This window comes from Drosophila bipectinata, chromosome 2R, assembly GCF_030179905.1.
Source record: "Drosophila bipectinata strain 14024-0381.07 chromosome 2R, DbipHiC1v2, whole genome shotgun sequence".
Taxonomy (NCBI): domain Eukaryota; kingdom Metazoa; phylum Arthropoda; class Insecta; order Diptera; family Drosophilidae; genus Drosophila; species Drosophila bipectinata.
Genome location: NC_091737.1, coordinates 22,129,677 through 22,156,923, shown reverse-complemented (window position 1 = coordinate 22,156,923; position 27,247 = coordinate 22,129,677). Strand labels below are relative to the sequence as shown.

Below are 27,247 nucleotides of genomic sequence, written 5' to 3'. Positions count from 1 at the left end.
TTGTTCTGGCACATTTATGGGATGCACAGACATCTACACTCGTCCACATCCACATCCGGAATCATTAGGGGATGCGTTTAAATTTAATTACATTAAAATGTCCTCAGCTTGGGTCTCTGGCTTGTGTTTTGTGTGGCTTTGAAATATTCACTAATTGCCGAATTCTAAGCTACCAGAAAACCAGATGAGATTTCTCGGATGTTTATACTTAAGCACTTGCATTGACTCTCAACCATTTCCGCAGCGCAAAAATTTCACTTTTCATCTAAATATGTGACACTTATGGCCTTGCCTGGCAGCGCCAGTCTTTTAATCTGGAAGGCAAGAGCCTGGCCAAAAGCGTCTGCAGTTATACCAACTGCGATAATGCCAAAAGTGTGTGAAAGTTGGTAGAGTTTGTCATGCAATTAGAGCAACATGCGACGAAGACAGCTCTGGGAAACTCATACAGTCGCTCTGGTTCGCTTTGGGAATGCAATGCGTTTTCCGCTTGCCCCAACAGCTGGAAAATCAAGTTTTCCCATAGTGTTGCCATGGCCCAGGAAATAAAGCAACCATCCGACCAGCCAAAAGTGGTTTTCACCAATTGAACTTGTTTGCCGGTCGAGCTGCAAGTTGCAAGTTGCGAGTCGCAGTATCTGTTTCTGTTGCATCCATTTTTCCTACTTCTGATGCAAGGCAACAAATCGAACGAAATCGAAAACGAAAACGAAATCACTTTCGGAATGTGCGTCGTTGCCATGGAGCCATTGAACTTTAGCTGATCAGGAGTAGAGCCACTGGCCATCATCATCATGCCAGTGGTTATGTAAGTTTCCCATTGAAGGCTCGGATTGGATCCCAGTCCGAGGAGACTCGGTGCGACGTTTAGCTGTTTGTTTTCTATTCCGGCAGTGCAAATAGAAATATGCGTAAGTGGATGAGAAGGAAACATTGTTGCGGCGAAAGTTTTTCCCCGTTTTCCCAGCAGCAACAGTGAACCCCCTTCTTCCTCCAACCAGGCTAACCATCGAGCAACGACCACCGACGTATTTGATAGCTCTTGGCCATAAACGCCGCTCTTGTGTTGCCATAAAAACTGGAGCAATTGCCAACCGCATGTTGCTGGGATCAGTGGAAGGATGTGACGGAAAGGAAGTAAATAATGCGGCAAAACGAAATTGCTGAAATGGGAAATGGAAAATGGAATATTGCGAACACAAGTGGAGCTTGAACAAGAAATTGAATTTACCGGCAAACTCCTTCTCAGAGACAACCCGAGACAAGACAACATAAGCCCGACCAGAACTATAAGCTTTAAAGACAAACCATAAATTAATTGAACAAAATTGTAGTTCTCTAATCTAATAAACCGCCAACATAAATTCATTAATTGCCAGCCAAAGGCCGAAACAGTGAAATATGCTGTTGTTTATATTAAATCCGAGGAATTTACGCGACACATTTCAACACTGAATGAAATGATGGCACAAAAAAAGATCATCGCTCTGCACCGCTGGCATTGCCGTTGCTGATGCCGTTGAAGTGTCGTAAATAAATTCGAAATCTAAATCAAATGAAAATGCAAATATGCATCATATACCATAGATCACAGCGATTTAAGTGTCTGAATATTTGCCAGCCGCCTTAAGTAAACAAATACACAAATAAACAAACGAAGAGCCCTCTCGCCGACCGCCAATTTCTTAATTTTATTTTTGCGGAAAAACCAACAACGAACACTGAACACTGAGAGGAATTTCATTGAAAATCAGGCGTACGCCACTGCACTCTACCCCTCTGGATACTTCATCCGAAATTGTATTCAAAAATCACCATTTATGAGGTGGGATAGCTGGCCTGGCTGGCCGAACACATTCTGTTTTCATTAATGGCTTTTGTTTTGCGTTAATGAATATTTGGTTTTGGCCAAGTTTTCAAGGTCTATGCCAGCCAACACAACTTGATTACGCCAATAGAAATATTAAATGCCAATGTTTTCTATAAATGGAATTTTTTTTCCTTAATACGCCTGATTTCCAACTCAAAGCAGTTAAAATTCAATTTTCTGGGTGATTAGCTTTCAATTGGGTGAAGAAATAATCTCATGAAAGAAAAGTCTTATTTATGGTTGGAATCTCACTTATTAAAGCCATGGTAAGAAATCACTTCTAAACTTTACATATTTTCATCAAACTCTTCTCTCTAGAAATGCATAATTTTAGTCTTTGTTATTGGTCTTGTCTCTGTCTCTGGCCAAGAAGCCCATCAAGTGGAAATGTGCATTCCACTGATTTCCAGAGCAGATCTGTACGATATCGCCTTGGTGGCTGGCATCAAGACGATAATCAGACAGATGGAGGGTTTCAACGAGGATAAGCCTCTCTCCACGGACCTGATTGCCCAGATCACCAATATGGCGTCCAACTATTTTCTGGGCGGCAGGAATGTTAGATTCGTCCTACAGATGCTATTCCTGGCCTGCAGAATTAACAAGCCACGCCCGGGCCAAAAGCCGGAGTATGACGTCGAGGCAGATGCGGAGAAAAGCTTCGTGTGCCTCTTGCAGAACAAAGTGGAAAAGTGCTACTCGTATAGCTACAACCCCGAGGAGGACATATATCCGGAGATAGATAAAGACAAGAAGCCAGAGAGTGCTGGAAATGCAACTGTTGCTGCGAGGAGTTGGAAAGTGGGGCACGCTCGTCCTCGGTTCAGATCGATTGCATCATCATCGGGGCATCATCATAAAAAAAGATTCCATTTTTAGATTTTTGCATTTAATAAGTGTATTAAAACCATTTCAAATGTTTCTCCTTCTCGGGCACTCAGCAAATTAAAAAGCAAAACTAAAAAAAAGGCGTTTCTGGTTGGGTGTTTCTCCCAGGACCAAATGGGGAATCGAACAAGCGTCGACGAGGTCTGTCGTTTATTAAAATCGGAAGCACATGAGCTGGAGCGGAAAAAAATATAGGAATAGAGGGAAAGAGCCTTGCCCGCCTCATGCCTCATGCCTCGTGGCACACCATGACAAGTGGCACAAAAATATTTCATAAACATGCCGCGAACGACGCAATTAAATGTCAAAGCGCAGCGCAACCATTTTGTTATTTGATTGCCCAGAGGCAGTCGAAGCTGGAGCAATAAATTGTACCACTGCCACCGACAGCGACAGCAACAGCGACAGCCTGTTGGGAACTGTGTGGCAAGTGCACATGCAGCAGCCCGGCTCTATGCAGCCAGCACCTGCTATCCGTAGCACTTTGCCTAAGCAAATAGAAGCGGCACACACACACCGCATTATATACATAAAGACTTACAAGCCAAACGGGCACAAAGATCAACACAACCGACCAGAGTCGGTGTTTATCAGGCCTGTGTGCCCGGGAGTTGACATAAGTTTGTTAATTTACGAGTTGCACGGCTAATTCCTCAAGGAGCCACCACCACCACTAGCAAAGGTTGCTGCCGTGTTTGCGTGGGACAAATTATCCCATAGTCCATGGCCCATGGCCAATGGCCAGCGGACACGGTGCGTATGCGCGATTTTCCCATGCCCTATACGGCCTGTGGCCAGCCATGAGCTAATTATGAGCTTCATTGACTAAAACCATAGACCTCAGGCGAGAGAGAGAAAAAACGACTGGCCATCGGTCAGGGCATAAATCACGTATACGCCATGTTGTACCTGGCAAGACATTGATTTATGCTCCAAGAGATATTTTCAGTGCAATTTTTAAGTAACTTTTATTATGACAAACGCGTCGGTGCGCAGCAGCAGCTCATCCTGTCTCCTGGCATATTTTTCCTTAACATTTGGCAGGACATCAGAAGGAGGAGGAGCTGCCGGTTGATAAATTGCCGCCTATTAAGAGCGCACTTAATGGTGCATAACGTGTGATATATTGACAGCTGAAGCCTAAAGCGAGCCTGCGCCAGGAAATGGGTCAATTAATAGCCAGGCAGCTGCCATCAGGACATAACTGCCTTCGAAACATATTCTTCTAAATACAAATTCTCCGCCTAAGGCTAATTCTATTCGGAATTCCCCTTCGCATAAACGTACTCACTCAAAATCTCATTATGTTAAGTAAAAGACGACCAGGAGAGAACATTTCCCCAGTGTCTATAGGCAATGGCAAAACAAAGAACCAAAAATTATTACCACTTTTACTTGGCTTGCAGCAAATTGAATTGATTTTAATCTTCATCTCGGTACACACACCACACTGCCTTACAGAGGCTCTCTTCTGGCTCACTTCTTGTTTCAATAAAATTTGCATTTGAAATCGCTTTGCAAAGTACTATATATATGGTGAGCAAAAAAACGGAAGAACTTGCCGAGAAGCCTGACTCGTGTGTGTGTCTGTTTCCTCTGCGAATTAAATTCGGTCCCCAATAAAAAAAGTTAAAAACGAGCGACGAGCAGAAGGAAAAAAAAATTTGCAAACACTCGGCCAACTTTTATGCGTGTGCCGGATACGATAAGAGCCACCGCTGGCGATGCCAAAACAGATACAGAAATGGTAAGAGACTCAGGGCTGGGGGCTGGTGGGCTTTCAGGCTGTGGACTGTGAACTGTGGGCTGGTTCTACCCACAATCTGCCCGCTCGCAAATAAACTTAAAAGACATATGAAAATCAGTTTTTGAATATTGGCGAAGAGCAAACAGGCATGAAGAAGGAGGGCAGGCTGGGAGACTGGTACACTGTTGCTGCGTATCCTTATTTTTCCTGCTGGGAATAGCATTTTTTTTTTTGGCTCGAAGCCAGGGGAGGCACAGCCAGCCCTCGGGCCTGGCATTAGGGTAAATGTATGCTCACAAATAGATGTGTGCGATGTTGACTACATCTAGGGGGGGCTGGCTCTGTGTGAGCCTGCATCCAAGCCAGGAATTTAGACTTTTTGGGTCATTACTTTGCCAAAGAAATGTTGGAGGGAACGGCGAACGCATAGTCCTGCCATTTGCTAATGGCCCAGCGCCATCGATATCCGTGGTAATGGCTGCTAATATCGTACTCCATTCAAGCCACTGGCTATAATCGCATCAACACCACACAAAGCCACACATGACGCGGCCGGGACTGGGACACATCATAATCACAATCGTATTTACTTTTCAGACCAAAAATGCCCCAGAAAGCTCTCATCATCCTCATCGGCGATGCAAATTGAGCGACGCAACCAAAAGCCAATGGAACCACAACCTTTTTTGGTTCAAACGCATCACGTTAACTCGATTTCCTGACGGCGAGCTCAAAAATTTATGACCTCGTGTTCGAGAGTTTATCAGTTTAGAGTGAGTGAGATTATCGCCGGCAAACGAACTATTAAAATCTGATTAAAGTCCAATCAGAGTGAAAGTGCCTCCCGAAGATTAGTTGGCTCGTTTTATGTCTGATTAGGTTATAAACTCGTAATCCCTTATTGGCCGACTAAGTTAAGCAAATGATGGTGCTCCAGGCAAATTAGTTGGAACAGCAATTATTTCGAGTTAATTCAGACATTGTTTGGGAGTCAATTAAAATTAGGATTGTAATTGAATCCTTTGACTTTATTGCCACTAAAATGTATGGCAAAACCCAAAGGCTACTTGAAGCGAAACGAACTGAGCTTGTAGTAAACAAGTTTCGAAACTTTGGGCCATCAATTAAAAAACCTTTTTGCCAAAATTAGCGCACTCAATTAATTTGAAAACACTTTTACTAGCCCCGCGAATAGGGCAACCTTCCTGGAGCTCCACACACTAGCACGGTAGTGTGTGCCTTGACAGTGAGTGAAATTTCAATTAATCAAGCGGCGGAAAGGATCCCTCTGGACGGGTTAACCCGTGTCTGCACAGTAACCGGAATCGACCCAAAAACTGCCAGGTAAATGGGGCAAGGCAGTGGCACTACCAGAGGCAGAGGCACAGGGACAGGGACAGGGGCAAGCCAAGGTGGCTGCCACGAAATTTTCGCAACTAGAGGAGCATGCCAGCTAGCCCACGTTTTCCTTTCGCTCGCAGGTCTCTTGCAGGTGGTGATTAGTCATTATTTATTTTAAAATCAATTAGTTTGCCTTGACGTCGTGAGAGAGTGCACAGGTTGGAATATAAAGCTGCCTGCCCCAAGGATGGGAGGTGGTTGGGTGGGAGGTGGACTGAGAACCATAAAAAGTTCACGTCTCATTGGCAAGGAAAAGCATTTTTGCACATAACTTTTGGCTTTTGGGTTTTGTGCTGAGTAATTTGGCAAATATTTGACATTTGTTTTTGTTCAACTGGTTATTGGTTCGCAAAATTTCACAAATTTTACCCGAAATTGATTTGTGTGACCCCTCCCCTGATTCGACCCTATTGCATATTTGATGGCTGGGGCTGCCACATAACAATAAAATGCAGAAAATATTCCTTACACATGTCGGCAACTAATTGGCAATTACATATCCTGGCGTAGCTGCTGGATACCACAATTGACAATCAATAAAATGGCACAACTTCATATTCTGGCGAAAACTAATTAAGTTTTGAAATTCATTCATTAAATTTTCTGTGGCACCTGACAAATATTTGAATTTCAAAAATAAAAAAGAAGTGAAATTCTAAGAAACCTCTGGCACATGATGACTGTGAGTAATTGAACGAATAAGGAAATGAATTCTGCATACCTGATGAGCAATGAAGACATCACCGTAATTATCATCATCATCGTCTTGATTCGTCTCTATAGGCTATAGTCTTGGCAAAATGCAAATCCACAACGAATACATATAGAGACTCGATGTCAGTGCTCACAAAACGCCAACAGAAATGTAAGACAGGAAATTAAATTTACAAGAAATTGCACAAAGTCGTCTACTAGAAACTGTTGCATATCCATCTTGTGTAATGTGTGGGTACTGTGAGTTCAAAAACAGAACCAAGATGCAAGGTGTTCTGCAAGGTCCAGAGGATATACCTTAGGGACGTATGGATGGGAGTGAAGGGCGTGCACTTCTTGTGGTCTTAGACTTAGCTCGACGGATGGGGGAGGTTCTTTTTCACGTATCCATACTACACATCAACAAAATAAATTAAGTGCACTAGCTCGAAAATTCAAGAAGAAACCCGGATGATTTTACTTTATAATCAAATCCGAAAACAAGAAACAAATCCCCTAAAATACAAATAGCTTCAGAAGAGAGAGAGAGTAATTTCGATCAGTTGTAGGGTAATTAGATGTTCATTATACCCTAGTCTTAACCCACCCGACCTTGGCGAGATCTACGACGTTTGATTCGCCCCATATCACAATTCTATGTGATACTTATTGTGGTTCCAGCATGGCTATTTAGGGGTTCGGCGGCGGGACGGTTAGAGCCTTAAGCCTTCATAAATTCCAAAATTCGCAAATAAATAGTCTTATAAAATTGATCCATTTTACTAATTAGGGTTTTCTATTTAAATAAAATAATATCGCCTTAAAATCTATAACAATTCATTTCGTTATCATTGATGTTTAAATTTAGATATATATATATATGTATATAAGAAAGGAATTAATATTATTGGATTAAGTTCAAGAATTAAATTTTAGCTTCATTGTAGATTAAATATTAAGAATTGATAAATTTGCGAGGATATATATTCAAATTATTCAAGATTCATGGCTCATAAATTTAAGGTATAAATCAAAAGACTGAGTAATTTCTTTCAGTGGTATTCACTTACCGAAGTTCTCCGCCGTTGAGCTCAAGGACAGGAATGCTATAAGTTTTTATAATAATAATTAATAATAAATAATACAATAAATTTGCTTGGCCATGCTCGAAAACTATCGCAAAGTTCGTACTTCAGTTAATTTCAAATATTTATCTTTTTAATTCAACGTATATATATATATGCATATTTATTTATACTAAAATTAATCACGAAAATTTAACTAATTAGGAATAATTAAAATAATTAGGAATTTATACATTTTATTATTTGCAAAATGGTAATTAAAAATAAAAAGGTGCAAGGAAAGTTTTCTTCCGTGAAAAACTCCATAATAAGCTGAACAAAATAATAAACTTTAGTTTTCTATAATAATCAAGCAGGCCAGTGTTCATAAAATTTCACTGCTAATAATACAACCGCATATATAATTCGCAGGAGTTTTCTCTCCGTGTAGCGAAATTAAGGTGTCCATTATGTCACCAAAAATTGATGAAAATGATTCCATCCGATTTGATCGGAATTAATTCCGGTCGAATGTCGCTGAATTCCTTAATTAAACTAGACGATTACATAATGTCGTACTAGTCAATTATGTAACTCCTTGCTAGCCGATTGCATAACTCGGTACTAGCCGATTGCATAACTCGGTACTAGCCGCACTGGCACGTGGCACTGGGGAAAATAATACTTTAAAGAAAACTGCACTGTACTAACTTAAAAACATACCTGGCTTAAAATCACTAAATCACTATTTCACTAATATCCACAGCAACTTCCGTTGGGGCTTAATAATTTTTCCCATATATTTAATTATAATAAAAACGAGTTTAAATATAGGCTTAATAATGCAGCCTTATCGCTTAAGCGTATGCAAGTTAGTGTCTAAGCTTTACTTTGCAAATCTAGCCCTAACTATGCTAGAATTAAAAGCTCTCAAAAGCTTTCACATAACTGATGCTGCACTATGTATTATCTCGATATGCAAAAACCAATAGATAAGAATCGCGTGATATTTTCGTTCGCTTATCCAAGGTGACCGGAGAATATTAGATACAACACTTTAGCTTTTTTTAAAAATATCTTAATTTCTATGTTTTCTGTATTATGGATGCCCAATTGGAAATCCACACACTACACCACAGTTAATGCCACAAAAATCTTATTCGCAGGGGTCATTAACTGAAATTACTAATATTAACCAAAAAGAAACTATTTTTATTTTACTACTTGTATGTCCTTTAAATGATAAGTTCCTAATATTTTTCCTGCCTCATTTACCAATTCATAATAAGAACGTCCTACTTTCTTCTTTACTTTGGCTTTTATAAAAAGAGGTGCTAACTTAGCGTTAAACTTCTTGCTGGCGTTGCTTTGCGCGAAATTGCGAGCAAAGACTTCATCACCGCTTTTGAATTCTATTGATCTACTTCTTAAGTTATAAACTTTGGCGTTTGTTTCATGTGCCAAAGATATGTTATTCTTAGCTTTATTGCGAATACACTGCAAAGCATCGGAACGCTGTATTTCCGCATTATCTTTTAAGAGGTTTAAATTTCTTAACAGTTCGTAGTCTTTTCCGTGAAGAACCATATTTTGACCGAAGGTCATAAAATAAGGCGAAAATCTAGTGCTTTGATGGATACTTGCTCTAAGCGCTGCGCTTATCTCCGGCAGATGTCTATCCCAATTGGAATGATCTGACCCTACGTATGCGCGTATCGCGGAGAGAACGGATCGGTTCAGGCGTTCGCTGGCGTTAGCCTGTGGCGAATATATAGCTGTACAAATATGCTTCGTTCCAAACCGGGTCAAAAATGATTTAAATTCGGATGATCGAAACTGCGAGCCATTATCAGTTAATATTGTCTCGGGAACTCCGAAAGTATAAAATACTGAAGTTTCGAGAAATTCACAGATTCTGCTCGAAGTGAACTTTTTGATCGGATGCAAAAAGTGGAACTTAGTATAATGATCGACTATGACTAGTATGCCGATATTTCCTCTTTTGGATCTTGGATATGGGCCTAATAAATCCATGTACAATTTTTGAAAGGGTCTGTCTGATGTCATCGGCTTTCCCATTGGAGGTTTCAGCACTGCATTTGGGCTCTTAGTGGTACGACATACGGAACAATTCAAAACGTAATCCCGAATTTGGGTTACCATTCCTGGCCAAAAGAAAAATCTTTTAAGATTTCCTATCATTTTTCCGATTCCGCAGTGAGCTGCATCCGGGGGAACATGTGCTCTGTATAAAATACCTGATCTTAGTTTTGAAGGTACCCATAGTTTCCTGCTCTCCTACGCTTTCAGCTGGATTCTCTAAACTGTGTCTTACTGCCATGGTGAAATACTATATTGTCTCTCCGATACACAAATGATTAATTAAAAAAAATATAGAATTATAAATATAACAATAAAAAAATATCAAAAATCAACAAAAATCAAAATCAAAATCAAAATCAATAAATCAAAAAAAAATTAAATCAAATCCAAAAATCAAAATCAAATCAAAATTAAAAAAACAAATTTAGTCCGCCACCAAAACTCCTATATAGCTCTTCGGGAATCCGAAGTGTGCTGGAACATTTAACTGATAAAAATCTCTCTTTCTCTGATTCTATTTGGGGATACACTATTAAATTACTGACTCGTATACTTCCGATAAAAATGTACATCCGGTTGGTCAAGAGCTAAAGTTCCTCCAGCTACTTGCAGTTCCTAACCAGGATCTATTATACGGACCTGATACGTCTGAAATTATAGAGCTTGGTGAGGTCTGGTTATGCGCAGCGGTCGCTCTGGTCGATCAGTCCAATCTGCTGAACTGCAATCGCAATTCCGAGAGACGAACCGCTTATGGATTCCATTACTCTCCAAGTTTAACAGACTTCATAGGTATTACGAGAAAAAAAATACTACTTCGATATATTAATGTCTGACGGGTCAAGATGCCAAAAAAAAACTCTAACTTCTTGCAGTTCCACGAAAGACTAAAAAAAAATAAAAGGAATCTGACTAGTTATTAACCTTCTAAAGCTAAAACTCTAATCAGGCCCCACGTTGGGCGCCAATTTTGTAATGTGTGGGTACTGTGAGTTCAAAAACAGAACCAAGATGCAAGGTGTTCTGCAAGGTCCAGAGGATATACCTTAGGGACGTATGGATGGGAGTGAAGGGCGTGCACTTCTTGTGGTCTTAGACTTAGCTCGACGGATGGGGGAGGTTCTTTTTCACGTATCCATACTACACATCAACAAAATAAATTAAGTGCACTAGCTCGAAAATTCAAGAAGAAACCCGGATGATTTTACTTTATAATCAAATCCGAAAACAAGAAACAAATCCCCTAAAATACAAATAGCTTCAGAAGAGAGAGAGAGTAATTTCGATCAGTTGTAGGGTAATTAGATGTTCATTATACCCTAGTCTTAACCCACCCGACCTTGGCGAGATCTACGACGTTTGATTCGCCCCATATCACAATTCTATGTGATACTTATTGTGGTTCCAGCATGGCTATTTAGGGGTTCGGCGGCGGGACGGTTAGAGCCTTAAGCCTTCATAAATTCCAAAATTCGCAAATAAATAGTCTTATAAAATTGATCCATTTTACTAATTAGGGTTTTCTATTTAAATAAAATAATATCGCCTTAAAATCTATAACAATTCATTTCGTTATCATTGATGTTTAAATTTAGATATATATATATATGTATATAAGAAAGGAATTAATATTATTGGATTAAGTTCAAGAATTAAATTTTAGCTTCATTGTAGATTAAATATTAAGAATTGATAAATTTGCGAGGATATATATTCAAATTATTCAAGATTCATGGCTCATAAATTTAAGGTATAAATCAAAAGACTGAGTAATTTCTTTCAGTGGTATTCACTTACCGAAGTTCTCCGCCGTTGAGCTCAAGGACAGGAATGCTATAAGTTTTTATAATAATAATTAATAATAAATAATACAATAAATTTGCTTGGCCATGCTCGAAAACTATCGCAAAGTTCGTACTTCAGTTAATTTCAAATATTTATCTTTTTAATTCAACGTATATATATATATGCATATTTATTTATACTAAAATTAATCACGAAAATTTAACTAATTAGGAATAATTAAAATAATTAGGAATTTATACATTTTATTATTTGCAAAATGGTAATTAAAAATAAAAAGGTGCAAGGAAAGTTTTCTTCCGTGAAAAACTCCATAATAAGCTGAACAAAATAATAAACTTTAGTTTTCTATAATAATCAAGCAGGCCAGTGTTCATAAAATTTCACTGCTAATAATACAACCGCATATATAATTCGCAGGAGTTTTCTCTCCGTGTAGCGAAATTAAGGTGTCCATTATGTCACCAAAAATTGATGAAAATGATTCCATCCGATTTGATCGGAATTAATTCCGGTCGAATGTCGCTGAATTCCTTAATTAAACTAGACGATTACATAATGTCGTACTAGTCAATTATGTAACTCCTTGCTAGCCGATTGCATAACTCGGTACTAGCCGATTGCATAACTCGGTACTAGCCGCACTGGCACGTGGCACTGGGGAAAATAATACTTTAAAGAAAACTGCACTGTACTAACTTAAAAACATACCTGGCTTAAAATCACTAAATCACTATTTCACTAATATCCACAGCAACTTCCGTTGGGGCTTAATAATTTTTCCCATATATTTAATTATAATAAAAACGAGTTTAAATATAGGCTTAATAATGCAGCCTTATCGCTTAAGCGTATGCAAGTTAGTGTCTAAGCTTTACTTTGCAAATCTAGCCCTAACTATGCTAGAATTAAAAGCTCTCAAAAGCTTTCACATAACTGATGCTGCACTATGTATTATCTCGATATGCAAAAACCAATAGATAAGAATCGCGTGATATTTTCGTTCGCTTATCCAAGGTGACCGGAGAATATTAGATACAACACTTTAGCTTTTTTTAAAAATATCTTAATTTCTATGTTTTCTGTATTATGGATGCCCAATTGGAAATCCACACACTACACTTGCCAGGATAAGGACAAGGACATGCCTTTGGCTGCTGTAAAATTGAACATTATTGTTCGGGATTAGTCGGGGGATGCGTTAAGCTGAGCTGTCAACGTTTACAGATTAGTTTTTTGAACGAAACACAATGACAAATCAGCAGCAGCTTGATTTTATTTTAATTAGTTTCCATAGCCTTGGTTTTTGAAAGACAAAAAGGGAATATTATAACAATCGACAAGGCGGACAGGACATGGCAGGCTCTTAAAGTTTTATGCTAGCCAACAATTAGAGCCTTTTCCAGAGCCCTCATCCCTCCAAGCCAGCCAGCCTGACTTTTGTTGTCCTTTTTGCGACACAACGCCGGCCACAAAAGCTTATGAAATTAATCAAACAATGTGCTGGGGGGACGACTCGACTCATGTGGTAGCAGAACATGCATAAATCAGAGCCAGTTTTCCCTGGGAAATAGTTGTGTTGAAACAACGTCCCCAGAGATTTTGTCGTCATCATCTGGCAGAGTGGCATAGTGGAGAGCCACGGCTGCTGACACTGACTCTGGTTCTGATTCTGATTCTGGCCAAAAAGTCAAAAGCTGGGGCTGCGTTCCGCACAATTCCCATTCATCAGAGGCTCTTAGTTCAAGCATTTCAGCAGAATGTTCAGCTAGGGCTGCCAGCTTGCTTGGCCCATATAATAACGCTCTAATTTGCATGTGCAGCAAATGCTGCCAAGGCGCAGATGCTGCAGTCGCTGCTGCAGGATGATCACATGAAAAATTTATTTCAACGCATGTCACACATGTGCCACGCCTTCTGAACAAATGAAGCATGCCGCTACCCTAGCTACTCCCCTAGCAAATATTATATTTTAACGAAATTTCATTTAAAACTGAATTTATTCAAGCCCACGAGTCAGTGGTTTGCGGTTGCTTGCCATTGCCGCCCAAGGTTGCCCTCCATTAGGAGCACATTTTCCATTACATGCCAGGCAAAAGTTTAATTGAATAAGTTTCTTTTTATTTTTTTTTTTTTATCCACAACTTGTCAGCTAGAGAGGAGGGTGGGATAGTTTACCCTCTTCGTTGCAATTAACTTGGATAGTGCATAATTCAGGCTGACTGGCTGGCTGGCTGTCTGACTGGTGACCTCCTAAGATGTTTTTCTCGCTGTCTTTGTCGCCGAGTCAGTTCGCAGGGAGCCTTGCAGGCATTTTGCTAATTCAATTTCCTAGCCATCGGCGACGTTTGCCATTCCCATTCGCGGTTCGCATTCATTGTGTTTTGGACAAGTTGCCTTGTCTTTTGTTACAGTTACAATTTCCCAACGTCAACAGTTAACAGCCGTTTGCATATTGCGCAACTGCAGCAACAAAGTGGCCGCAGGGCCACTCTGACTCGCAGAGACTCCTCCTCTACTCTGCTGAACCAAACCGAACCAAACTAAGCCCAGCCACTCACTTCCTCCGCCGGCGACCACTAAAATTGTCGCTATCTGCGCTAAAATTAAATGCTTAGTTGGACGACAACCGCCGATGACAGTTGCACAATGTCCCCGTCAGTCTTTTGTTTCCCTGCATGTACTACTCTCTCCCCCACTTTCTGAGGGTATGGGTGGGCGCCAATTTACGTGGCATGCATCTTTGAACACTGACAACAGCAGCAGTACTGCCATTGACTGGCCCCGAAGAACATGCCCCAAGCTCCACGGATCTGAAGAGCGACTCTTGACATGTGATATTGGAACTCTGGTCCTTGCCCCACCCCGGGCTAAGCATTTTCCACTTGCTGCACCGCAATAAGTTCACTAGGGCAAGGCATATCAGAGTATCCACTCGAAAGATTTCATGAAAAAGTTACTTTCGACTTTTGACTTTAGACTACACTGCGTATACTTAATGTCGTATTAAGTATACGCAGTGTGGTCTGCCTAAACGATAAATTCTCCAAAAAAATTTAGACTTTTAGCAACATTTCCATCTACTAACTGCCATCTGACCACTTAGGGCCTTTGAATGTCGAATTCCGGCACTTATTGTTCAAAGGACATTCTACTCCATCCATTGCAGTCGAAAATTTCGAGGAGACATCAACCGAAAGCTACACTCAATTACGCACAATGACGATGAAGAGATGCCAACGATGATGGCCCAATTGCCGGCAATATTTTCCCACCAAGTCGGAAGCAAAGTATGGCCTGCCGATGAGATGACAACAGTTAAACAATTGCAAAATGCCAGTGGCCCCCCCAGCAGCCTCCTCCTGGCCCTGCTGTTTGCAAAATGGCCAATAGCTTGTCAGATTCAGATTTGGATCGACGGCCTGACTGGCTGGCAGGCTGCAAGTGCCAAAATTCGCCAATTATCGTTGCCTGAAGGGTGGGGGGACACAGCACAGAGTGCAGTGGTTGTGGCACCAACAAAAGCCACTCACACTCTGTGGCAGGCAGATGATGGAGACACACAGACAAGCGGCTCTGAAGCCAGAAAATAATAAAGCAAAATTATTATCTGGCCAGAAATGTTTCAATAACAGAGACAGAGGAGACATTGTGCGACAGACAGGGAGCTCGGCTCGGCTCTGCTCCACCGACAACAATGGGGAAGGCAGCGTCCAAGATGACATGAGAGGGAGAGGAATGGACGGAGTAAATGTTTGGCTTCCTCAATTTGCGGCAGACTGTTGCCAATATTTTGCAATAAAATACCTCACACTTACTCCCTCCAACATGCCACAAACGAACCAAAAACCGAAAAAAAGGTACACCAAATGATGTGTTGATGGCAGATACGATTGGAGTACTCCGGCATACATGTCGGCGATGTACAACAATTGAAAAACACTCAGCAACTGAAATCGAGCTCAAGTAAGTAACTTTCCGTCACAATTGTCGAGTGTACAGAGGGGCGTTGGCAACAAAAGGGGATGACTGCAGTGGAAGTATCAGAAATAGCAGCTGCTGCCCATTTGAGGGCTAGAATGGGGAATTGTTTCTTCACCTAGTTTTTCTGCTACTCGCAACTACACTTTTTTTTCGCTTTTTTGTTTTTTATTTTTTCTGCTGATAACTTTCAAATGCAATGCCGCAGGCTGTTATGGCATGGCAATAATGCAAAACACAACAGGGGGTGGTGGATGCTGGCGGCTGGCGACTAGCTTGTGTTGGTTTGCGAGGCAAATTCTGACGTTCAATTTCTCATAAAAGTTTCCCCATGGCAGCTGAAGCAACACGGAGCAACCGACACAACCGACACAGCACAGTATCCGCAGGACAAGTCGAAGGAGAAGAGCACTGCCGACGAAAAGAAATATATATATGACACACAATTCAAACTTGGGAATTGCATTCCATGTTGCCTGAATATTTCATAGAAAAAATAAAAATACAAAAAAAATGGGAATCAGAAATGTGAGCGGAATTGATGATTCTATCGGCTGGGGGTACATCATACCATACCTTAAGATTATTTTTTTCCACCTTTGTGTGTTTGTAGCACGTAGTATTTTTAATATAAACCTGCCACTTTTGAGCTCTCTATTTCCCTCTGTGTACGTCTATCCGTCTGGAGTAGTCAGAACCACTTTGGCATTAAAATTAAAAACACTTCCTCTTCTGGTGCCGGAAACAACTGTAAAACGAGGCGCATTCCCATTTACAGTTGTTCCAGCCAGCCAGCCGCTTGAGGCCCAACTTCCGGCCGCGATGTTGGCCATTTTGTTTTTACAGGCGCCTCGGTTGGATTTGCGGCCCAACAGTCGTCGTTTTCATCTCCTTGGGGGCCTGGTGGGGCTTTACGCATTTCACTCAGGACTCTGGGGAATCAGGCGACTCAGAACTCAGAAATGATTCAGAGAAACTCAGGATTCCGGATTGGGGACGGAAGGGTATTTGCGCCCTTGGGAATCGGCTTAGAGGTGTGAACGATTGCCGGGAAATCCCGAAATCCCATACTTCCCACGCACACACACACATGGCATGACAAAGCCATAAATATGTTAATCAGAATGAATTGCAATTGAAATTGCAGCGCTCCCAGGATGCCAGCCATTTCTCTTGCTTAGCATACTTTTTGGGGCTTCGGGGGCCAAAGATTTCCGCCGCTGGCTCGTTGTTATTTTAATGTCATGCTCATTAACAGGGAATGCCATTTGCAACTTTTTTGTCAGCTACAGTGCAGCTTCCTTCAATGCGCTTTAAAACTTTGACGGGTTTAAGCAGCGAAATTTTAATTTTAATTAACCTCACTGCCATATGCCAGGCATCAGCATCAACATCCGACAAACCGCAGAGAAGAAATTATGCAAAGGATGGAAAAGCAGAGAAAAAATTAAATAAATAGGACGATGGGGGGGGGTTTGAGTGGAGACAGAGGCCACGGCTCGGGGCACATCAGATTAAAAAGTAAACTTTTTAATAAAAATCACTTTAGCATTTCATTTGCTCTTCCACAAAATGAAGAACCCGAAAAAAACTTTGTGGTTAAAATTAAAAATACTTATTTATGCAGCAAACAGCAAACACAACAATAACGGCAGCGCAAAAAATATAAATAAAATAATGAAAAGAAAAAAAGAGAAATGTGTTTATATTTTTTCTTCCTCCAAACAAATAATGAAAAGCGTTCATTGTGGTCAAAAAAAAATGAAAATAATAATGAAAGAAGTCCGCGAATAACTGGAGGAAAAGGCCAAAGAGCTGCGAAGTGCAGCCACAGAAGATAATACATAGAAATTTCAGAAGGCCAACCCAAATATGAAAACAAAGGCCCCCCCGACAAATTTGCATATTAGGAATGGAAAGGGAAAACTTAACAAAAATTGTTCAAGAAAGTTAAAAAACATAAAGTTTTGGACCAAAGACCTAACAAAGCCAAACAATACAGGCCAGTACACGAGGCTTTATGCTTTATTTCATTACTCTTGTTGTTTCTGGCAAATCACCTCTGAAAGTGAGTTCGAGTCCGAGTCCATGTCCGAGTAAGTGAAAGAAACGGATTCACTGCAAATTAAACACGAAATTGAATTCTGCTCATCATAATTTCCCCAAGGATGCTTATTAGGCCAAAAGAAAACGGGCTACGGACTACAGGAAAGCCCCCAAAGATTTCATCCTGTTTCCTGTTCCTTTGAATTGCGGAATTCTTACTCGACTCGGCGTTGTCATAAGTGCAACTGAGACCTAGTCTGCCACTGCTGTTATTTTCTGATTATGCCACGGAGGCAAACGAAAAAAAAAAGGAGGGAAAGATGATGATGGGGAAAACAAGACACACACATACCTAATCCAAAGGGGAAATTGACAAAAGAAACTACAAGGGCCAGGGAAAAGTGATCAACTATGCATAAACTCATTTGGCAGGTCGGCGGAAATGATGGGGTAAGTTTATCGTCAGGGAATCCAAACAAGAAGGGAGTCGAGCTGAGACTTTCAACAGATAAACACAACAAATGTCAATTGAGTTGTTACCATTTTAGCTTTTACCTTTCAAATTGCAAATTAACTTTGCAAAGAACACATCAACAAATGGTCCAATCACGGCCATAATATTTGCCAACACGAAACATATTTAGACGCCCAACAAATTTTGGCTCCTGGGCTAGCCAGCAAACCACGAGCAAACATGCAACCCAGCTGCTAACCAAGAACAAAACCAATAAAAAATAAATAAATAAAAAATAAAATGAAATAACAGAAACTCATCCTAGTACACTCCGTTTCAAATCAATTGAATTTCGACTTTTTAGCTGGAAGCAAACTAAAACTTTATCCCAACAACTAAGTCCACAATACCATAGACCCGACAGCCGAATGCTGAATACCGAATGCCGTGGCCATGGCCAATTATCAAACAAATAGCATGGCTAAGAAAATTTGCTTGTGAAACTTTTTAGATTGTTTGGAGGATGGTTCTGCATGGTTCAGAGGCTACTACTTACTATCGAAAATCAACGAAATAACTCCCTTGAAGAAGCTGCGGGGGAGCAATGGCCAACAAAAGTTTTCCAAACTGAACTCAACTCCCCACAGTGTGTTTGATATAAAGAAACTTCGGATAGGGGTTGCTGGGTGCCAAGACAAGCCATGAACCAAAGGCACAAAGTAAGAGCCAACCCCCAAGTCTCTAATTGAAACCTAGGCAACGACGAGAGAACTTCAAGTTTTGCGTAAAATGCAATTAAAAGCAGCAGCCAAGCATCAGTTAGAGACGGATTTTTACTTAATCTTTTGCATCAGTTCTGTCCCCAAAGCCCCAGACCATCCCGAAACACTTTCTAGATCAGAGACGAGGCGGCGATTGTTGTTTTAGGGGCTTGGTATGGGTGTGGGCGGAAAACTTTGGTGTTTGAGCCTGGCCTAATGCTAAAAAGCAAGGCAATTCCAAATGTTATTTACGCACAACAAATTAGACCATCAAGGCTGAAAGGCTGGGCAGGAGCAGCAGCAGCAGCAGCAGGCCTCTAGATTTTGTTTGGCAAAAATTATAAACGAGCCCCCAGGCCAGGTTACATAAGTTTTGATAACAAGCCGAAGCAGCAGTAGGGTTGAAGGATTTTTAGTTTATAGTTTGCGGCTTTCAGATAATGCCAAAGTTGTAACTAGGTACTAGCTAGGTGGCTGCCTCGGGGCGTTGAATTTCCTTTTGCTTCGGTGGCTACTACTACTACTGCTGGTGAAAGGAAGAAAAGTTTCCCAAACGATCGATAAGTAAGAAAGTATATGTATGGCATTTGGGGCGAGAAATTATTCCGTCCAAATTAAGCCAACATCCACTTTCATTCAGGCTGAAGCGCCTTAATTAAGGGATTAGTCTCGCTCGTCCCGAAATCCTTTCCTCTTGATTTGCGGCCATGCAGCATTTATCATTATTTTTCCAAGCGAAAAGCGAAAACTTTCCTCGGTTTGATACTGGCAATTGAAATAGAAATACTCGAAATGCTGCAAATACTGTCGAAGGCTGGGGATACGCTATAAAAAATCAATTAATTTTGCACTTCACACGCACACAGGCACTGTTGCTGGAAGCCAAATCGATTTGTTGGGAAAAAACACACACAGAAGGAGGAAAAGGAAGTGTTGATGGTCCTGGCAGGCCACAAAGTCGACAACGAAATGAAGACACATGTTCCTGCTATAATATTGAGATAGGAGCTGGGGGATCCTTGAATTGCCACCCGAACGGTTCTCATTTCCTTTTTTTTTGTGACACAGTTTTTGCTCTTTTTCCTCTATGGCCGAGAAGGATGCCGACTTTCACTTAGCACCAGGCCGTCGCAGCCAGTCACGTTTTAAGACCCGAAACAAGTCAAGAATTCGATTATTTTTGAACTCCAAAGTCCTCGACTCAAGTCTTGATAGAATTCTTAAGCGGAAGGAAAAAGAGGTGTTTTAATAAGTTAATTTTTTATCCATGTGTGTTCCCCCGATCTCTTTGATACTCTGTGGCATGGGTAAGTGTTTGTATATCAAAGAAAGAAATAAATGAACTGATGAAATGCCAATTTTAGAGAGAGCCTAACCTAATAAGTTCTCCTGAACAGGAAGACAAATAAAAACAATAAATAATTCAAATATTTCAACTCAACCAAACAATCAACACCAACAAACAGTTTGGGTTTATCTTCGATTTCCTTGTTGTCGGCAAAGGAAAAAGGAAAGAAAATTAATGAGACGATGGGTGGGTATGAAGGTGTGTGTGTAATAGTGGTAGTGGTTCAAGGCTGAATGGGTCAATGGTCTTAATTTTTTCTTGGTCTGAGTCTGGGGGTGGATATCTGGGTGTATCTGGGTAAAAGGGGGGCACAACATTTGTCAGCTAAACAGAAACTACAAATGAATAGGCGCCTTCTACTCACTGTAGGGCTGAGGTCGTGTACCGTATAGTGGCTCCTGCAGTAATGGCGAGCGGCCATTTCCAATCTCCTTAACTGAAATGAGATAAGAGCAAATGGCAAACAGTTTGCGCGTGATAAATGTATCCACAAATTTGTTGAATTTCTGTTTGGTTTTTGGTTTTGGTTTTGGTTTGGTTTGGTTGGTTGCTTGGTTTCTTGTTGGTATCTTATATTGTTGTTGTTGTTGATGTTTCTGTTACTGTTGTTGTTGTTGATTGATTGGTTGATTGGTTGGTTGGCTGTTTGGCATTTGTTGTTGTTGTTGATGTTGTTGTAGTGTGTGTATCTGTGGCGTTGCTTCTTCATTTTCTTTTCATTCGATTTCGTATTACTTTTTCTTTGAAACTCCACTACAAGCTAACTAGGAAAAACCCCTATCTCATGTGTGAGAGTGTGTGTGTTTGATTTCCGGTTATCCTCCAGGAAAAAAAAATAAAATTAAATAAGCAAGAGAAAAAAAGTTTCCCATACCGGGAATCGAACCCGGGCCTTCTGGGTGAAAGCCAGATATCCTAGCCACTAGACCATATGGGAGCCACAAGTGCCGGGCTCCCAAAATCAAACATAGTTCCGAAGGAGGGGAAAATGGTGGGCGAAAAGGGGGGCCATGGCATACGATTTGTTCATACATAAATTCACGCTAATGTTTTCGGGTTGTTCAGCTGTTCCCGCGTTATTCATTGCTCAGCATGCCAATGAATCAGTATTTATATAATATAGTCGGGGAAGAAAAAAAGCGAGACCAGCAAAGAGATAGAGACTTTGGGATAGGTCAGTCAAACAAGCTCAAAATTGAAACAAAAAAAATATATAAATAATATTCAGAAACTCGTGCCCCATATACAATACAACTTATATAATACATTTCGAGGGAATTAATTAATGACAAGCACACACGTTTTAGTGAAGATAAAAGGCGACAGCTCCATAAATCAAGAGCTTTTTAACGCAAAAGTTTATCGGGCACTAAGAATTTTTAAAGAGACAAGGAACGACGCCATTTAAACGAAATAGAATCCATCAAAATAAACAATTCTATTGCATATTAGATCCCCAATCATGTTCACACGCTCCGGCAAAGTTCCAGTTTCAGTTTCGGTTTCGTTTTCAGAGTTTTTAGTTTCAGGGCCGACTTGTAGTGGCCCGTCTGACCAAAAAAAATAACAAAAACCACCAATCGTTCAAAGGCGACCCCAATAAATGCATACAGCCATTGCCACTAATGGCCCAACGAGTTGCTCGAGGAGAGAACCTGTTTAATTTATTTATTTGTTTTCGGTGCCCCACTATTTTTATTTTGCCAAATTGTTTGGCAAGAGCAATGCAATTAATTTTTATGTACAGCATTTTGCGTTTGTTTTATTGACTTTTTATGGTTAAATGGGCTAATGATTTACATCGATTGCCCCGCCCGACCGACCGCCAGGAGAAGTTTATTTAACGGCCTTGCAAACGCCAAATCAAGTGGATAATAGTGGCGGAAAATCTGCCCCACAGTAGGGATTTTTGGTCATTTTTTTTTTTAAAGCTTAATATATGGGAAAAATATATTTTGGTTGGCTTTGAAATCTATAATACTTTGTGCTAGGATGGGACATTTTACAATTGCATTATTTTGTACGACCTGGATCGATCTGGATTTTTTTGTTTGTTGCACTTAAAGCTATGAAAATGGTATTGTAGTTAGACATAGAGTTAGATTAGAGTGCTTCAACTGACTCACCTCCGGCACAGTCGCTGTGTAGTCGACGCCTCTCATCTCATCCATGCCGTCGTCTCTTCTGAGACAGGCCGAGCACAATTTCAGTTTTCAGGATTTCTTATTCCTTTATTTTATTTTTTTTCGAATAAATAATTTTTTTTTTGTGTGCCCGGCGTAGGGAACTACATGCATGAGATACGATATTGTCGGTAGCGATAACGATAGAGATAACGATACCGATACCAATACCGATACCGACCCACTAATACCACCAGCGTACATACAACTCTGTCTACAGACCCCGAGAAATCAGTAGCGATAATAATACGAATATTAGACTATGGCTGACATAACTTTGAACAGATCCCAATGGTAAAATGTATACATTTTTTGTTTCTATATATATATATATATATATATATATATCTCATTTTTGGTTTATTTTTATTTTTTATGTTCCGTCAATAAAAAATTTTAAATTAAATAAACTTCAAGTTTGAATTGAAAGCTGAGGTTCATGGTATGATAAATAGAACAAAAACTATATATGTATATATAATCTATACATAAAATCCAACAAGCAGTTCTATCGTTTATGTGATTTTCGGGTAGAGCTCTCTCACATTTTGGTTCGTCGGATTTGTTATCGAGTCAAGACACCATCAGGCACAGCAACAACCACAATTGGCAACATATACACATATTCAAATGTATATCTGATTATCTGATAGTTATTCCGATATTTGCTTCAGTTTTATGCAATAAAATTCAAAATCATTCTTGCAACTTCTGCGGCACTCAAACAACATTTTTTTTCAAGGATCTGTTCAAATACGTTTTAATAATTTTTCGTTTTAATAACGACTACTAATTGCTGGGGTTGTAATGGCAGTTGTAATAGTAGCATTAGTAGGTGTAATGGCAGTAGCATGTAGTCTCTAATTTGTAGCTTCTTGGAGATGGCTACCATTTTGTTTATTTTTGTTTTTATTTCCACGGCGCTGGGTTGCATTTCCATTCCATTTCCGTTTCAAGCCGCCATTGCTGCCGCTGCATCATCTTCTTCTGCTTCCGCTTCGATGAATTTTCCGATTATTCCGATCGATAGCTCCTCAGCGGCATCTGCATCTTCAAGTGCAACAACAACAGTAGTGCCGCCTTGCATCTCTCCTGCACACAGACAAACACAAGCGAGATAGAGATAGATAGTAGATAGTGTTGGTTGTGATTTATTTATTTTTGATTGTTGATAGTGAGAGAGAGACAGTGAGAATCTTGCAAAATTTTTAGTTTGTTTCTGCGAGTTTCGTTTTTGTTGTGATGCTTGGTCCTGCCCAAAGAGTTATTTATAAATACTATATAGTACTCTATGAAAATATATATTATACATATATACTCTTGTTTTGCATTTTTCGTGGCTTTTGAATTTCAGTTTATATCTTTATTTTGATTTGGATTTGATTTGCATAAAATTGAATGGTATTTTCAAAAGAATTTGAACTTTTCTTGAAATTATAGTGCACTCTTGCTTAGATTTGAAATATATATATATTATTTGTTGGTTGCATTCTGTTGTTGTTGTAGCTGTTGTTGTTGTAGTTTAGTAGTAGTAGTAGTAGTAGTAATAGTAGTAGGTTGTTTTTTCTGTAGATGTCTTGGTTGTTTTTTCTTTAATTTTTTTTTTATTTTTTTGGGAAAAATATAGCTACTTGAGTTAAGTTTCGAAAAATTTCTTGAATCTGGCACTTATTTACGCACACAGAGACGCACACATACACAACAAAAATGTAGGGGGTTAGTAGGGGGTGGCAAAAGTATCGGAATATTATCGATTATTGGTTACATTCTCGTTCCTCTTTCGATAGATTCTGGTGGTGGTGGTAGTAGAGTAGTAATAGTAGTATTATCGTCTGGTTTCTATTTTTGCAATGGTTAGTAGGCGATTAGTTTGGATATAGCTTTTGCAGGCAAGGCGGGCGGGTGGTGAGTGGCTGGTGGGCGGGATAGTTGTAGTAGTAGATGGTAGTAGTTTTGGGACTACTGGGCACTACTCATATACGGTTCTAAGCTTTATCCGTGTGATGGTGGTGGTACTTGTTGTTGGTTCTTGTAGCTGTTGTAGTTATTGTTACCGAAAACCAAAAAAAACTGTTGTGAAAACAATAATACAAGATTAAAACGAAAAAGTATACAGAAATCAAATAATACACAATTAGTCAAAGTTTTCTTTTGTAGGTTAGTGATGGGTTTTTATTATATTCTTTGGATTTGATTCTTCTCTGATCAAGTTTTCCTTTAAAGTCTCGATCGTTGGTGTTTAATTCTTCTCTATATGAGAAAAGATGTGCAAATAGAAGCTTCGAGGAAATTGTATTTTTTTTAATTGTTAAGTTTTGTCTTGCTGTTTGTTGATTTATCGATAAATATCGATTGTTTGGTATGCTTTCCATTTTGTAATTCTTTGGCTCTTAGCGGATATATTATCTTAAAATTGTTACAAAAAAAAAAGATTCCTTTTTTTGGTTGTTGCTTGATGTGATTGTTGTTGTGGCTGTATTTGTTGTTGTTGTTGTGGTGATATTTTGTCATATATTACATAATGTTGTTGTTTTTGTTGTTGTTGTTGAGACATTTTTACAAGTGTTGTGGTTGATAGTAGATTTTAGTAGTTTTAGCAATGAAAGTAGTACCTCTTGTTGGGTTAATTGTTTCTTATTTTTTTAGTAAAACGCATTTGATGTGTGGTTGTTGTTGTTTTTTTTTTTTGCTTGTTCTTGGTTTGATTGTTCTTGTTGTTGCGGGTGTGGTTGTTGTAGTTGTTGCTGCAGGCTGTTGGATTCTTGATACAAATGGTTGCGATTCGTGTCGACAGATACGAACTGATTGGATCTGAGAACTGAGCTGAGAACATGGTCACTTATTATCCTTTTTTTTTTTTTTTGGTCGGTTTCGGTTCACTGGCACACTCACAAAAGTCGGAAAAAAAATAAGAAAAGGAAACTCTAAACTATGCCCTCTCCATTGGGGCTTTTCACAGATTTGTGGATGGATTTCCCCTTGGGTTGTCAAAGATATGTGATAAAGATTTTTAGATTGGCTAAAGGATAGTAGTAGTAGTAGTAGTAGGTACGAGTATTTGTATGTAAAGCTAAGCTAGGCTTAAGCTAGGATATTTTCTTTCTCTATATATATATGTGGGTATGTAGTATTTAAAGCCTCTAAGAGCCATGTTTAATGCTGAAAAGTGTATAGATGTATGACTATATATATGAGTGATGCTGTGCAGGGATAATGTCTTGGTTAAGTGTGGCTTAAAGCAGAGGAACTCAAAAGATCAGGCAGGAAAATTATTATTAGCCATAAAGCCGCCCGCAAACTTCATAGATAGACACTCTAAATGTAGGACTACTATTAAGCCAAAAAGTTGGCCGTTGGACCTTTGGCCATTATGTGGGAAGCAATAAAAGCCATTTTAATTGGTTCTAAATGAGTGAGGTCCACGCAATTGCACAGACAAGACATAATACCACTCGCCGCACATAAATGTGGGCTGGCGAGAAGGGTTCCTGCCTGGAAATAAAAGCCCATATCAGATTGGGGGCCACAAAGGCCAAATTATTCACACTGATTACATAAAGTCTTTGCTCGGTTTGGCATAAAATAAACCATGCTGAAAAAAGTAAATCGTTATAATTACGATGTATTAGATGGGCAGACCAAATGCCGAATAACACACCCATCCACCCACCCAATGACACACAAATATTTCGCTGTATACATAGGAGGAAGTGGCATATGGTGGGCACTAAAAACAAATTGGGGGTCCAGGATAGCACAGAGCTCAAGATAAAACGAAAATAATCAGCAGGCAGTCAGGCAGTCCTAAGGACGAGGGACTCACGAATAGAAATACAGGCACTTGCAGAAATTGTAGTGTCATAAAAATAAATAACCCAAAACAGCATCATAGACAGGATGTACAGTAGAGGATATTGTACGTATGTGTTTGTTGGAGGAGGAAGAGGACGAGTCGCAGTTGCTAAAGAAGAAAGCAATGTTGATTTAGGATAAAGTAAGCACAACAACACATACTGAGAGCGTTTTTCGATAGCAATTTAAATAAATAGAAACGCTCCTCGCAAAATGTGGGCATAATTGAAATCACTAAAGCTCCGAGAGCCCGTAGCCGTAGCAGTTGCCAGGACAATATTTACCAACGAGTTTCCAACGTGATTTGCATGCGTGTTAGTTGGAATGTGTATGAATAATTTATATCCATTTAATTCGATTGTTGTGGCAAAATCACAAGAGTCACTAGAAGCAGAGGTAGTGGCAATGGCAGTGGCAGGAGCAGGAGCTGGGGGCCAGGATTTGTTGTAGTGGTTGGGGAGTGTTGTGTGTTGTGTCACCTGCCTGACTTGGCTGGGGCCAGAACATAATTTAATCATAAACATAAAATAGTTTTGTCATGTTTTATTATTCAACCTCGGAGCGGAAGCATGAGGAGCCCATGGTGGAGCGAGTGTGAGTGTCCTTTTTAATGCCCGCCATGAGGCTCCTCATCAACTTCTCTGTGTGATGCCCCGATGTCCCGAGTCCCTTGTTGCGGCTCTCTTTTTATGACATTTGGCATTTCCCCTGGCCCAGGTCCTTTGTCCTTTGTCTGGTTTTATTTGTGTCTCGGCTTTTATTGAAATTTTCCCTTTCTCCCCCACTTTTTTTCCTTTTTTTTTTTGGTTTTCCTGCTGCCAAATAAGGTAGTAGCGATGGTATCCCTGTTCCACTTTTCTATGATTGTTATTTTGCTGCTGTTTCCGTGCATTTGGAAATAAAATAAATAATGACTGCCATTACGGTGCACGTTTTTTGTGTGGTTTCTGGGGAACCCCCAGGGGAAGTTTTTCATGACATTTCTGTGGTTAATTATGACCAGGCCAGGCTCTTTGTGGTTATCAGAATACGCAATCAAAGCCCAAAATGCTT

General features: G+C 39.9%; 2 protein-coding genes and 1 non-coding gene across 19 annotated transcripts in view; 1 reads left to right on the top strand and 2 right to left on the bottom strand.

Moving 5' to 3' along the window:
- The window catches only part of sm (heterogeneous nuclear ribonucleoprotein L), a 108,555-nt gene that overhangs the window by 26,018 nt on the left and 55,290 nt on the right, over positions 1 to 27,247 (bottom strand). For 6 of the 17 annotated variants that reach the window (XM_070278600.1, XM_070278601.1, XM_070278604.1 and 3 more), the window contains exon 6: positions 20,545 to 20,595. The exons of 6 other annotated variants lie outside the window; for them this stretch is intronic. In XM_070278600.1, coding sequence (XP_070134701.1) covers positions 20,545 to 20,595 — 51 coding nt within the window. Of the gene's footprint in view, positions 1 to 20,523; positions 20,596 to 27,247 lie in introns of all 17 variants that reach the window. 5 more of the 17 variants (XM_070278597.1, XM_070278598.1, XM_070278595.1 and 2 more) reach the window with 1 other exon arrangement.
- On the top strand, positions 2,011 to 2,791 carry LOC108122963 (uncharacterized). The gene is made up of 2 exons (XM_017237845.3): positions 2,011 to 2,136; positions 2,189 to 2,791. Exons 1-2 carry the CDS (start codon positions 2,107 to 2,109, stop codon positions 2,747 to 2,749), a joined length of 591 nt encoding a protein of 196 aa, XP_017093334.3. The 5' UTR covers positions 2,011 to 2,106; the 3' UTR covers positions 2,750 to 2,791.
- TRNAE-UUC (transfer RNA glutamic acid (anticodon UUC)) lies at positions 21,025 to 21,096 on the bottom strand. The gene has a single exon. It is a non-coding gene; the product is annotated as a tRNA-Glu (tRNA).